General features: G+C 45.3%; 5 protein-coding genes across 5 annotated transcripts; 2 read left to right on the plus strand and 3 right to left on the minus strand.

Annotated features, from left to right (window-relative positions):
* Positions 1-1,934: 1,934 nt before the first annotated feature.
* Positions 1,935-2,606, minus strand: N7520_009706 (uncharacterized protein; the record flags this gene model as incomplete). The annotated part of the gene is made up of 2 exons (XM_057143640.1): positions 1,935-1,950; positions 2,086-2,606. 2 exons carry the CDS (start codon positions 2,604-2,606, stop codon positions 1,935-1,937), a joined length of 537 nt encoding a protein of 178 aa, XP_056992928.1.
* A 704-nt stretch (positions 2,607-3,310) lies between these two features.
* Positions 3,311-5,374, minus strand: N7520_009707 (cytochrome P450; the record flags this gene model as incomplete). Its single annotated transcript, XM_057143641.1, has 9 exons — positions 3,311-3,482; positions 3,545-4,038; positions 4,085-4,204; positions 4,268-4,496; positions 4,559-4,628; positions 4,685-4,868; positions 4,925-5,053; positions 5,111-5,215; positions 5,282-5,374. 9 exons carry the CDS (start codon positions 5,372-5,374, stop codon positions 3,311-3,313), a joined length of 1,596 nt encoding a protein of 531 aa, XP_056992929.1.
* A 1,132-nt stretch (positions 5,375-6,506) lies between these two features.
* N7520_009708 (sterol methyltransferase family protein) lies at positions 6,507-7,782 on the plus strand (the record flags this gene model as incomplete). Its single annotated transcript, XM_057143642.1, has 3 exons — positions 6,507-6,692; positions 6,754-6,788; positions 6,870-7,782. 3 exons carry the CDS (start codon positions 6,507-6,509, stop codon positions 7,780-7,782), a joined length of 1,134 nt encoding a protein of 377 aa, XP_056992930.1.
* Positions 7,783-9,066: 1,284 nt separating this feature from the next.
* On the plus strand, positions 9,067-9,328 carry N7520_009709 (Ribose/galactose isomerase; the record flags this gene model as incomplete). The annotated part of the gene is given in 2 exon segments (XM_057143643.1): positions 9,067-9,171; positions 9,182-9,328. 2 exon segments carry the CDS (start codon positions 9,067-9,069, stop codon positions 9,326-9,328), a joined length of 252 nt encoding a protein of 83 aa, XP_056992931.1.
* A 600-nt stretch (positions 9,329-9,928) lies between these two features.
* On the minus strand, positions 9,929-10,426 carry N7520_009710 (uncharacterized protein; the record flags this gene model as incomplete). Its single annotated transcript, XM_057143644.1, has 1 exon — positions 9,929-10,426. One exon carries the CDS (start codon positions 10,424-10,426, stop codon positions 9,929-9,931), a length of 498 nt encoding a protein of 165 aa, XP_056992932.1.
* Positions 10,427-14,744: the final 4,318 nt, after the last annotated feature.

The following is a 14,744-nucleotide window of genomic DNA, read 5'->3' on the forward strand; positions in this document are numbered from 1 at the left end:
TATATGTAGAAAGAAAAGTGCGGACTCCACTTTAGACTTAATTGCCCCTCCATTTTTTCGGCCTTGGTCAATGTTTCCCTGGTTCAGGTTTTCCTGTACTGTCATGCGAATAGAAAGGCTTCGTTTCGAGCCTTGTGACTATATTTCCCACCTTATTCAAGGTTCATGTAGTACAGTATTATCAAAGATGTCACCCGTTAGATACTGGGACGACTAACACACACCTGACCTGCTATACATCATAAATCGTTAGGCCTGTATGACAGATATGGCCTTCTGCGCTTTGTTCCCTTGCACTGGCAATTCTAATATAAGTCGAAAACTGACAATATCTTGACCGGGGTTTTCTTCATATGACTGCTCGTATTGCACGCTAAGTCGATGCTGGTAGCGGTGGTGTAAGGTAAGTAGTGAAGAGGGGAACGCTCAAAGCAGCCCACTCGGAGGTGTGCGAGCCGATTCAGCTAGACAATCAATAACAACAAGCCACTGCAGATTGTACGAGTGATCCCTGGGCAATTTCTAGTATAAGCAGATGAGAGATGTGTAGAAGCCTGTTATTCCATATTATCTTGGAGGTTCTAGATAATCCAGTCCTGCATGCTAATGTATTGTGAAACAAGCGTCATGATACAGGCCGGATCTCACCATGATCGGCGGTTTCATGCGAGCTAGACCCTATATGACATGAATGTGCTTTCTTATTGGTTTTAAGGAACGCCGTATAGCCTAGTCATGGCGAGAGAATTAGCCAGAATGAATTTATTAATTGACTATCCGTGCTGATGACCGCTATTGAAGAGTCTTTCGCTTGTAAAACACTGGTGTTATCATACCGGAGCTCCTCCGTTCTTTGGAGACCTGATTTACTACACAAATAAGGGGATGGGGGAGTATCCGCTGAACTATGACACCTAGTGGTAAAATACCACCTATCAGGTCGACACTTCCAAATAATAACCACTTCAGAAAATGCCAGGTACCAGTCTCCACTTGACCTGAGCACAATATGCATCCCAAGAACCACCATACTTCTTGCGGCAGCGTGCCTCATCTCGGTAGCAGCGATGTACTAAGATAGCTGTCATGTATAGAGCATAAGTCCATGGTAGCAAATGGGCAACTCCACAAGTTGCACACATAGCGTACGATAGTACAAGATCTCCTAAGTAGTTTGCATGACGCACAATGCCCCACCACCCTATATATATCATCATTCAGCATATGTTGCCCAGGGAGATAATATCAATTAAACAACCTCTGACACCTGCTAAAACGTACCGGAGCACAGTATGATGGATTTGTGAGTAATTCCGTCTGCCGTCTTATAGGAACAGCGGATATAGACTGGTCTGTTACCCCAAATCATGCATTGCCCATTGGTATATCGTACCGCATATTTCTGGTGGTTCGCAGATCGAAATAATAGGTAGCCTCCTAACCCAGCTACCAGGATCATAGCTGCATTTATAGCAGGGATTTGGATAGGATGGATTGCAAGGTACTGGGTCTGTAAAGTGTACATCATGGGAAGCCATGTTGCAGAGCCCCAAGAGAGATAAAATCCAAAATGATCGTGGCCAATGTCGATGGTCCTGAGGTACCTGCCGATCCCGCCGTCAGCAACACACTAGCTTTAAAACATCACCAAATACGGACCAGCTTTCATTGACGAAAAAGTCGATGATATAGATAGAATGAAGAAAGACAACGACAATGATTGCATTTGTCATGTAGCCATAGCGTTGTACTTGTAGTGCAGTGAAAGATAAGTCACTACAGAACCAGTCAAACTGAGACGTCATCAAAGCGTGGAAAATAATAATCAATCTCACATTAGGATCCACCCGATAATTCCTGGGCGCCCATTATGGAACAGCTTTACATCTCCATAGTGACCGAAACGCGGATTCAATTCGATCCCCATGTACAAGTCATAGAAGAATGATCCTGCGAAATATTAGCTGGTTAAAAGGGCCAAGGATTCGTGTTTGATTTAGCATACCACTGAACTTGCTATCTTCAGGATAAGAAGGGGCAACATGAGCTTTGACATAGAATACTAAGGTTAGTATGAAGCCATACGCATTAAGCACCACCAACAGACTCCCCCAATGCTTTGCGACCACGGCTGGGTCGACCAACCCCGCTGCGCAAACACAAGCTGCAAGGAACACCGTCATTGTCCAAGCTAAAAGGCCATTAGTTTTGTAGGCAAGAAGGTTACCCGCTGGTGTTAACTGTCCTGTGCATTTCTTGCCTGGAAGAGTTACATATAGAATTGTTTGAAAGATCACCCATCCTCCATAAGCAACACAAGCTTTCAGGCTCGTCTTGGGAAAATTTTGGCGGAGGAAACCGACAAGTCCTTCTGCCTTGAGTGAAACAACAGCTGACGAGAGGCCAGCATCATAGTATTGTAGGGTGATCCACCAAAATATTGTCAGCGTGGGACACACAGCTATGGCTACAGCACATGCGGCACCGGTAAAATAGGATGCGTCATTTCGCCGGCCCCATGGAAGTGTGGCACGTGTTGAATGAAGATCCTTCGGGCACGCAGTATCCGAGCAGCCCGATAGAGTCTTCGAGATGATACCCGACATAACTCTGCAAACACTGACAGTACGGGAAATAGAATATGCTATTTCAGCTGCCCAGCGGAAAATTTGGCTGTAGGTTGGGCGGACAGAGATCTCAGAATTCGGTGCAAAGAAGACTCAGAACCAGAGGGGAAACCAAAGGAGGGAGACGGATCCGAGTCTCATCTATCTGTGTGCACCCTTTAATAAAATTTCCGCATAACCGAGACGCACGTATGCCCTAATTAAAAAGCCACACAGAGTGTCCGAGCGATGCTGAATGATTCCATTTATCTTCAAGCGTATCTTACACTGACACTCGGAACTGTTCACATGTCGCTCAAGGAGGTTATTAAGCTAAGAAAGGGTAGAGATGGACTAGCTCGTAGCTGCGGGCTGTTTTTTGAATTGTATATTAAGTGATATAGTTATATCATACTGAGTGAGAGCAATGTCCGAGATTTAGTGTTAACATCTCAAGTAATATGGAAAGAGACACACTTGGATTCACCGGAAATTTCTACCATTATTACTTGGTCCTTGTGTATCCGTCTCCTATTGATGCTCAATTTGCAGCCTCCTATTTTCTGCAATGGATTGGATTGGACAAAAGGAAGGATACATTGATGGAAAGGTTGGAGCAGCTAGGACCATGTATGTTTCCTGTTTCCTCTTCTCTCTATTGAGGAGTATCATTATTGAAACAGCACCGAGCAGATCATGAGTATTCAACTACACCGGTGCCGTAGCATGATCTCTGCTGTCATGTCAGGCAATAGAAAAGTTTTGAAGGTTCGATTTGCCGGTCGTGGCCCATGATCTTTAATGGCCACATCATAGTGCATTATTATATGGGCTAAGACCAGACGCATCATATCCGCGGCCATGTATCGCCCAGGGCTGGAGAATTTGTCAGCGATATTGGGTCTTCACTGCTCACGATAGACGTTGGGACCTCTTACCAAACATGACGCCCGTCGCCAAAGTTCAAGTATGTTGGACTGGTCGATATCAACTTGTGGCTTTCATTTTGCCCGACTTGTTTCCTCATTCGATAGAAACGGAAGCCATCGAACCTGTCGGGATCGGAGTACATATTCTTATCAAAGAGAGCCGGAGTATTAGGAGAAAATATGTCATTTCCGGAAGGTATGACCAATCCACCAGAGAAAATCAAATCCTTTTTGACTCGACGGGCTAAAGATCCTGCGGGCGAAGCGGTAAGTATATGCGTCATATAGCTGGCAGGCTTTCCTGGCCGATCTGTAAGGTTCGTACCAGAATCCATCGTGTTGTAGCGCTGGCATTCTTTGATAAAGCTATCGAGCTTTTGCATCGACTCAATGGCCACCTTGTTCCAGCCTCCAGACTTCCTCAGGCACTTCTCGATTTCTTCACGGAGGGGTAGAACGTACTCGCTTCGAAGGGAAATTTCATACAGACAATGCGTCAGAACCTGGAACGTTTAGCAATATGAGGCACAAATATGGACTATGACCTACCTGCGCACTGCTATGTATCGCTGCAAAGCTTAGAGACACAATTTGCAAACAGATACTTTGGTCGTTGAGCCGTGACGCGGCATTGTTATCAACCCAATCCATCATCCATCCTGCTAGATCCTAGATGATTGGTCAGTTTCAGATGAGTTGTTGGTGACATCTACTTCTTGGTGGATTTGATACTTTCGCATCCATTACGCCTAGTACTCGCTTCTGCGTAAGTACTTCAGACACTTCATGTTCGAGACGCCTTGAAACTCTAGGAGCGGCGCACATCAGGGCCGCTAGACTATCGACATCATGATCAGTAGAGTCGCTATGATATTCCATGTCACTCCCGTAGGTTGGATCACCTACGGTTTCAGGAAGTTTGGAAAGCTCGAAATAAAAAATCCGCTTGTAGGCACCACCTCTGCATATGTTTGGAGTAGTCGTAAAAGAGTCTCTTCCCGGCAAAAGGGGGGTCCCACGAACGTCCAGGCTGTGAGATGTGTAACAACTTCCGCGCAGATATCGAAGCATGGGATGGGAGTCCAGCCGGAATCTAGAAATGTTATTACTTGTATTAAATACAGTCACTTTCAGTTGGTATTTTCTCACTGTCTGCGATACGGAGCTTGGTAGTTAATGCGTATTTGCCCTCATTGACAAATTCCACAAAGTAGTTATCATCCTTGATCTCGGCTTTCTTTCGTTGCCAGTTTAGACCTCTGGTAACGGTTGGGATCGGTATTTTGTGGATACTGTCGGCTCCACCGTGCATGGTGTACATTGTCTGAAATAACTAAGGACAATTAGTATCCATGGCATAGCTGCAAGAGCTCTGAGATTGGGATTTACATCGTCTATGATCGGATTAAGAGACATTTGATCCGAGTCCAGGTTTCGGTATTCTTTGATCATGGCAGGATTACAGATGAATATTCGCCAGCCCGACAATGACGGGATCTGAAAGGCATAGTCTTTGTGCTGTGTTCTTGTCAGGATATCCATAATTTAGTTCATCCCAGGCCAAATTGTACTTACCTTCTTGTAGCCTTCTTCCACCAATGCACGCGCGTGACGGGTATAACGGAATGCTGTTATCCACGATGCTAGCATTGTTTTACCGCCGACAACTGGGACATCCACCTAGTTCTTGTGCTGAGTATTTGTCTTATCCACCAAGATCTGAAATGACTCTATCATTGTACTCACCCATATTCCCTTGGCCTTTTGTACACGGCGGGTCAGAAGATACACTATTCCTGTGCCAAAAAACAATGCTACCGGAAGAATGTGTGGCATCATTGTGACAGCCGCCGGGACACGTAGTCATATACCAATATGAGCAGGCTTCCTGAAATTTTGAATTGGGAAGAAAGTAATTAATGTAGGATTAACGTACTTGGCGGAATCATGTGTTTTATTAGAAGAAAGAGAAAGAAAGAGAAAGAAAGAGAAGCACAGACCAGACTGCAGTGGCAAGCGGTTGATTGGTGAAGTAAGGGTGAGTCCTGTTATATGATCTGTTACATTTCTGTATTTGTCAAGTTGTTGTGAGTCACCTGACCCTAGTAGATCCAGTCATATACAGTATGGGTCTAGCTCTGATGCCACATTAGTGTGGTCAGGATGATTAGGGCAATACAGTCACAAACCCCCAAAAGGATGCTCCAACAAACTTAATTAACTGGGTTATCCGGGTGGGGGCTTTGTTGATCTTCCAAAGTGGCAGAATGGTTGATCGGTAAAGACTTCATACCGTGCTACCTACATCCACCGTAAAAATGCGACAAGAAGCAAGGGATCTATAACTAGCCATTTATGCAACACTAGTACAAAGTCGAGGCCCTGGAAAAGAAGGGTCTTAAGTAGCACTCCACTAAATTGCTGCGGACATGCAAGCCACCAATTTTCCGATGGGCCGCCACTAAGAGCCATCCAATCTAGAAGCAATCCACGTGCAGCATCCAATACCCTGGCATCCCCGGCATTCAAGGAAAAGACAAGCCACGATATGCTCAATAAGCAAGATCATTATCAGCCCCAAACAGACTCACTTGTCAGAGGAAATCCGGCATATACCAGTAAGCATGAACTACGTCTCCATCGGAACTGCACCGCTTAGTTTGTTTATTCAATTCTCTCGAGGTGAGATTGCCACTAAGAGGCTCACCGCTGATCTCTTTCCATGACTACTTTGCTACGTGAATTTACGACATTCCTGCATAATTCGTACAGGTCACAAAATTTGCTTAGCCTGTCTAAGTATATATAGGGCGTCAATTGCTTGGTTTAATAGAAGTACATACTACCTATTGTCCACATTCTAATCATCATCATCATCATCATCAACATCAACTCTTTCGAGTTGGTTCGATAGTTTCCATTTTAATTTGACCGCTTAATTTCCTGTTCAGCCTCTATTCCGACTATAATAATGGTGCAGCTAAACCGCAGACTTGATGCCAAATTCAGCGAAATCCTGCATGGAAACTCGAGTGAAGCCCGTGGTGGCCTGGTTGCCATGTGTAAGAAAGATTTCAAGGCCCAGAAGATAGCAGTGGAAGACTACTTCAAACATTGGGATAATACGACATCTGAAGAGACAGAGGATGCTCGACTGGTATAATCATACGTTTTATTTGCCCATTCCTTGTCAATCTAATGACAATTGCTCATTGCAGGCCCGGAGAGCAGAATATGCCTCATTGACCCAACAGTACGTCATGCATCCCACGTTAATAGGAGCTCCCATCTATGGTATTCATTTACAGGAGATAACGATCTGATATTTCTGCAGATACTATAACCTTGTCACCGATCTCACTGAACACGCATGGAACACTTCTTTCCACTTCTGCCGGATTGCCAAAGGTGAACCGTTCAGCCAATCTATCATTCGCCACGAACTACATCTGGCTCGTTGCCTGGGCCTCGGAGAGGGGCAAAAGGTTCTTGATGTCGGTTGCGGCATTGGTGGACCGACCCGTGAGATTGCCAAGTTTGCAGACGTACATGTTGTTGGCCTCAATAACAACGATTATCAACTTCAACGGGCAACCCGCTATGACACCGAGGAAGATCTGCAGGACCGGATCCACTATATCAAGGGCGACTTTATGCGAATCCCCCTCGAGTCAAATTCATTCGACGCTGCCTATTCCATTGAGGGCACATCCTACGCTCCTAGTCTTCAAGGTGTGTATGCCGAAATATTCAGGGTCCTCAAGCCGGGCGCGACCCTTGCTGTCTTTGAACTGATTTTGACGGATGCTTATGACAACCATGATCCCGAGCACCGTGCGATCCGTTGGAACATAGAACAAGGTCTCGGCATCACGAACCTTGTGACAATCTCGGTGGCAGTAGAAGCGATCAAAGCGGTCGGCTTCAAGCTGGAATCTGCAGAGGACCTCGCTGACCGCCCTAGCGATATTCCTTGGTACCACCCCATAACACGATCATTCAAATGGATGAGTACCTTGCAGGATACGTTGGTTTTCAACTACATGGCTTTTTTCCTTCGCTCTTTCTATTTTCACGGTGCTGCCTATTGCTTTGTCGGGGGTTGTGAGAGGTTGGGCCTCTTACCTCCAGGTACACAGAAAATTGCAACACGTCTAGCTCGAGGACATGACGCACTTGTGAAGGGGGGAGAGAAGAAGCTTTTTACTCCCTTGTTCTTAATGTCTGCCAAGAAGCCGCTAAATTGAGTCTTTCCATACTGTGAAACACTTAGGTAAACGCAAAAGCATTTTAGAGTCATTCACAGGGAGGAGACTATCTCTCTATCGGATGATGTCCAGATACCAACAACGTCTTCCAGCGTGAGGAGGGCACTTGTGTTTCAAAAATGTGTCAAAAAAAGCTTGATAGAGGGCCGAAGAGCAGAATACCGATCAACGAGATCGCGCGTTGATGAATCATTACAGTCCATGGGACTAGATAATAAAAAAAATTTATTCAAATAATTCTTTAGTCTCTGGATGTAGTGTTGTATCCATTTGTGAACTGGACTCGGTATTTTGCTGCTTTCGTAGTCCGTGTCAAACCAGCAATACAAGAGATCGCCCTGGACGGCTCCAGCCGTCCGGTTTTCCAACGCGATCGCGACCAATAGACAACTTTGTATGATCAACCAAGAACATGTCTTCCAAATAATCATTGAAGTCACGATGATTGTGTTTTATTGCTGCACCCCTACATAGTGTGTTCATTATGTCGGTTATGTGGTTTCTCAGTCATTTTTTCCAAGCATTCTTTATTTATTGTATTCTCATCCTGCATTCCCGTGCTTGACAGCCAGCTCGGATCGCCCGTGAGTTTACAGGAATAATAGTCAATCTTCTCATGAAGCGTACTGTACAATACTCGTTCGGTTTGTCTGATTTCCTGACAATTGATGCTGACTTGCGCTGGACTACCGCGATACGTTGTGTTGTAGGCGATTTTCGGGCTGCCTGCAGGCGGGACGGGGTAGTAGAGACAGCAGTATCTCCAAATATCATATTACCAGTATTTGAACCAGTCTGGAATCATAACGAAGTAACCTTACCAGCAAAATTTCCACTATCTTGAGTGGTATGGTTGCGGACTATTGCGCAAGGTGGCTTTCCTACATATTTGATGTGATTAATTGATGATGCTCCGCCAGAAGGGTACATTGAGGCTGGCAAATGGTACAGGAAATACGGTACCGAAATTTCCAAAACAATTTACGACAATATGGACGCAACCGGGCCGCGGTAGCGACCTATAGTTCGTTTTCGGATGCAGAGACGAGCACCAAGTGAAGCATATAGATACATATCTACATGCGGAAAGAGTGGACGACGAGTACTACTCAAATTCAGTGATAAAATGAGCTTGGTTTTTCCCAGAATAATATAATTTAAGGGCAGCTCTTTTGCCAGGCTCTTTCTTTCAGTATTGCAATAATTTCAAGTCTCATCATTTCATTCTATCCATCCTACTACTACCTCTGATACTCAATAAAAATGTGTGGTACCAACACTACTCCCTTCCGGGTCATTATTGGTTGCGAGACTGCCAATGTCCCATGCAAGGAGATCCTGAAAGCGCAGCTCGAAGATGATCCCCTTGTCAAATTAGCTCATCGATATCGGCGCCGATGTTTATTCCACGATCGCCACCACCGCTGCACAGATGCTGAAGGATAGTAAGGCCGACCGGGTTCTCCTCATCGGTTTTGCGGAGCTCCGCGGATATGCTAACACTACAAACATGCCTAGAACCTGATAAGTTGCGCAATTTTGCTAGTACTTTAGCGTATTGCGTATGTTTATGGGAGTTTGAAATAGTTCCTGGCTCAACATATAAAACACAGAGCGTCCTTCTGATCCTTTTTGGACTAAATTCTTACTTTGAAAACCCAAATCTTCAATTGAATATCTTATATTACTGCTCAACTGCACAGAGACGGAGGCATCATTCATCTAATCCACTAGCGAAGCTCCACAAAATACGTCAATAGTAAGGGTTCCCAATCTAACTAACGTTCGTAAAAAGAAACAAAACGAAGTACGACAGAGCGTCTGTTGAAGAGTGGTAAGTTCAATATTGAAAGGAAATCCTAGCGGCAGAGTTCAAAAACCTCTCCGTGCATGATAGCTTGAAGTGATGCACTCGCTGAGCTGTCCGTTTGAACGTAATTTCCCAAGTACAATTGCCCAACCTGGCCTATTACCTCTCAATAGGTGATTCTGCGTTACTGATGATTCTAGAATTTTGTATACATGTCAGTCCATTTTTCGAGTGCTTCAAGGCTGCGAGGGCTCGCATCTGGAACGGGTCAAGAACACTGACTTAAATAATAGTAACCTCAATAGACCGGGAGGACTACTCAGAGTCAATGTCAAAGGTAAACTCGCGGTTGGAATTCAGGCCTTGACCATACTCCATGGAGATGAACAGCGTGATATACCATTGGTGGCGTCCGGGCTTAATTGAGTCGTCGATTACCCCAATGTTGTTCTTAACCCATGTGCCAGATGCTTTCCCAGAGTCTTGGACAAGTATATCACCCCGCCAGTGCGCCATCACTCTCCAATCGTAATCAGATGGCCGCTGCCAAACAAGGAATTTTTTGTACATAACGTCATCAATGTAGGTAAACAGCTCAGCGACCTTGGTCTCAGGGTTCACCCAGAGACAATGGCGGAATTTCATCCAGTTTGCTTCGTTTGTACTGTATTGCTCGATAGCATCAGTGCAGTAATCTTCACGCGGCTTGCGGCTCGTCAAATCAGAACGTGCAAGTACTAGGGATGGTATAGCACTGGCAAAGACTGGACAAATAAAACCCACGACCAAGATGAAGAGTTTGTGTGGCAACATCTTGAGGGCGTGTTGAGGAAAGGAAGCAGAATGATACTAAAGTATCGAGGTATTAGAGATGGTGCAACGAAATGGGGAATAATGTTCATCACAACCAGGCGGAACAGGGGCAGGTTAAATAGGCTCAAGGTAACTTCTTCTCAGAGGGACATAGCAGTCGCTGTCACGCAAATCGTTAATATGTAGCTCTTCGTGTCTTGTAAAGTGGCACAGTATTTGGTGATCCAGGAATGAGATCGAGGAGGGAATTGACATGGATGCAGGAAGGATCGACGAGGGAAGTAAGGGATCGGCATGAGATGCGGGAAGGATCGGCTAGAATGAGTATTGACCAATATAGACGACGATCTTCACCGAGATGAACCTTACGGTGGTAATATGATTCGTTGATGTGCTATCTCCTAGTGGCATTCTTTTCAATAATTGGAGCAATGTTTCCTGGTAGATCCTATAGGCTTATATGCTCGGCGAAGGGTGACGTTCTGCAGGAGGCTTCTTAAGGTATACTGCACTGTAGAAGGAGAGCCCCTTCACTTGGTCTGGGCATTCTTGTCTAGATTTTCAACCTCATAATTTGTCTCTTGCTAGGACCGAAAGGATACTTCATCCGTTCTACTGGCGAGTCCAATAGGCAGCGAGTCCAATAGGTAGCGAGTCCTGCTAATGTGAGAATGTCAGGATCTGTTGTCGAAGGTCAGGGGTAGTGTAACCATAACAGGTATCACGTTAAGTACCTACAAGGCTATTATCGATTCTTGATCCGCAGGGAGTTGGCGCTGTCGCTTGCTATGCATGAAGGGGATGAGCGAAATGTCTGCGATCTGCTGTTGCAAGACAGCCGCGTGTCTCTTCGAAAGAATCCTTGTCGTCAAAAGCGATGGATCTCTTTCCTCTGGCGAGAAGGACATTCACCAGAGGCAAGGAGAGAATAGCAGAAAGCGACAAGCCTTGTGCCAGGGCTCCATACTCAATGACCACCTGCTTGGCCTGTTTCATGACGAATGAGATCCGTCTTCAACAGCAAGATCAGTTCACCACCGGATAAATCTCCGGCATCCTTCTTACTCATACCCTCCGCAGGTGAGGAAGCCGGACCCACCGTGAAAGGGTCCCTCGATACCCAAGCTTACCAGACTGAGGCTTCATCATCTCATCAAGAATCGTGTGTTCTCGGTCGGTGTATTGGTCGCATGGTTGCCTCAACTATCCAAGGATGTGGAATTACAGCCGGTGTTCTCGGTCAGCATTTGCGGGTGAGGCAAAAGAGTGGAGGGATCGGGCAACCTCCATTCACGTCGACTTTCACACTTCGAAACAGCTTTCAAAGCGAGATACATCGCTTCATGGAGGAGGTAGCGACGGTGCAAGACGCGTGCGAGGCTCGTTGACCTGTCCGTCATCTCTGCCAGCGTCTTGGCTAGTGGCCCTGCAAGATGGTCAGCATGTGTCTGATAATGAGGATTCACTCACGGTCTTTCATTCCACTTTCGTCTTGCACCAACAACACATGACGCCGCTATGATCACGCAGCTATCGTCGTGCAAGGACAAGTCTGACCTCAAATTTAACCCAACGCATCTTCCGTCTCGCAGGCTCACGAGGTCGTCTTCGTCGGTGTGCCCTCCAGTCAAGATCAAGGCTGACGATCGATGGGTAGTTATGAGGCAGAAGCACGGAGCAGACGTTTCTAACGAACGAATGTGATGAAGTGCACAGGTAGCCTTGATTGAGACACTATCGGGACATCGAATCATTCAGGATAACGGCGAGATGTGCGTGGGAAGGGGTCTAGGTGGCGGTGCTCAAAACTCGGAGGTCTGGCTGATGGACTCACTGAAGGCCCTGTTTGACAAGCACATGTCAGCAGGGAACCAAAGTTGGTCTCATGGGGATTTTGTTATCGGTAGGACTGGCAGGTAGTTTTATAACCCTAAAAGTGCTGACTTGGGGCCTCGTATCTGACAAGACCCGGCTGGTCGTAATATTGGGTGTTTCAGCAGGGTCCGATGGTATGTAGCTGACAAAGGACTTACCTGCAGGATGCCTCACTTGCACTGTTGTGGTCAAAAAGCTAGTGAGTAGTCACGTCGTTAGCTCAACTCGACAAGGCACATGGATACAGCACTCACCAAAGGATTGTGGCCAGTCAAGGTTCATGGTCCGATTGTGCACCGTGAGTATTAGTAACAGCAAGGGCTTGGAGCCAAAGAGGATGGACTTATGAGTCTGCTGCAGGAAGGCACCTTCGTTTTGGCTTGAGGGATCCTTCGGAGGCAGTAAGGAAGAGAACTGTTTCGACAGGGTACCGGGGGAGAAGGCCATATTTATAGGTATATTGACTGGTCTTGTTACCGCCTGCTTTGTATTGCCGCGGTGAAGTCTTTTTAGTCTGTCACTTTTGGGGGGCATTGCTTTTGGGGGGATCGAAGTTGCCTGTGCAAAGCCAGGCCCGTTGAATCTCGACTTACTGAGGTGACACACCAGGCAAAAATCAACAACAGGCAAGTGAAAAGTGAACAGTCATTTTCCAAGTGATTTCCTGAAATTTCAAAATAATAATAAATTATTAAAAAAAATTTTACCCTTTAATTATTATTTGTCCTGAAGAGCGTTGATCAACGATCAACCTTGTCTCAACGACCGTATTTTCAACACTTGAACACGATGGGCAGCGATCATCGCTCGAATGCGACAGCATGCACTTTCATCACCATCATCTGAGCTTCAGCATTGGCTGTTGATCTAAAACAGAGGCCGACCATCATGCTGTGTTTTGAGGAAGTCTGCACCAGCGCCTCATTCGTTGATAATCGGATTTTCAGGGTCTAAGCCATCGCCCACTGAAATTATTTTCACTGAGTGTACCGCAGTCATGCCGCATTGAATTGACTGTAGTAACCCCCATCCCGGTGACATGAAATGCCCTGTGTGATGAAACGTCCACCAGGTACTTACATATTCGACACTTGTCACTCCCGATCCACATATTTGATATTGCTGAGAGCAGCAGAATCAATCTTTATTTGATCTCTTCTTCGAGACCTCTTTTCAAGCAAAAAATTACAAAATGTTAGAGTGGTGGATTACAGGTTGTCATGGACCACCTAGAAATCCACTGTTTACTACCATGGCGCCAAGATCATCCACAAAAACGTGTAGAATGGATAGGAAACACAATATCGTATCCAATCGCATACAAACTTATGTCAATTAGTTTTTAATATCACTATAATTGGTTTTGTTTTGAAAGTTTACCAATTTTGGTGGATCCATGACAGCAAAAAGGTACATAAAACAAAAGTACAGTCAACTTCCACTTATATCACCCCCCTCCATCCAAAAGAAATTAGGTGACATATATGAATTGTGACAAATCTGAATTCATGACGTTATCTCCTATTGTCTAGCCCTAAGCCCTATTTCCTATCTAGGTTTCTCTCCACATATCATTCAAAGTCACCTGACGCTTCTCATCAAGCTGAACCCTAGTAAAATCGTCGATCAAACCCTCAATCTGTCGAATATGATGCTGAGTGCCCTTTTCTTTATTCCCAACCCATAGTAAAATATCCTGTAGATAGCCTAGTACGTCGGAATTAGATGGAAGCTCTAGAGGGGGCCCAGATATATATTCCTCCTCGGCATCTTCAGGAGCACTATATATATGTTCACCAACGTGAGGCTCATCATATATATCAAGCTCAGGTGCCTCATTTTCGTCCAAATGGTCTAAGAACTCGCCCAATGGCATGATATTATGGGCGTTTCCAAGAAGCTTGGTTGCTTGATCATATAATGCCCTAATCTCCGTATGCAGCTCATTTTGCTCCTGAGTGATAGGATTAGAGATTGGATCAACCATCGCACTTCTAAAAAAGCAGTTCTGGATAGTTTGGTCCGATACATTATGTCTCTATACTGAAGTAATCTAATGAAGTGTATATCTAAGGCTCATCTTCTCACTAGGATTAAGTCCACGATCAAGGATAGCAATCATCCAACGTATCTATTTCTTCCGGTAATAGTGTTTGATATTTTGGATAATTCCTTAGTCCAACGGCTGATAAACCGAGGTTGCGTTCGCTGGGAAAAAAAGGACCCGAATATAGGGCGGTGGTGGTGCATTTGCAAAGCCGACCGTATGCGCTGAACAGTTGTCCAGTAACAATAATACTCGTCTATCCTTAGAAATATGCCTATAAAAGGAGCGTAACCATTCTTCCATAATACCGTAACGCATCCAGGCTTTCTTATTCCAGCGCCAAACATAGCCTAAAGCTAGGATATTAACACCCCGGAGAGCGCGAGGAGTTTTTGC

This window comes from Penicillium odoratum, assembly GCF_028828045.1.
Source record: "Penicillium odoratum strain IBT 22623 chromosome Unknown utg000006l_segment0_segment0, whole genome shotgun sequence".
Lineage (NCBI taxonomy): Eukaryota > Fungi > Ascomycota > Eurotiomycetes > Eurotiales > Aspergillaceae > Penicillium > Penicillium odoratum.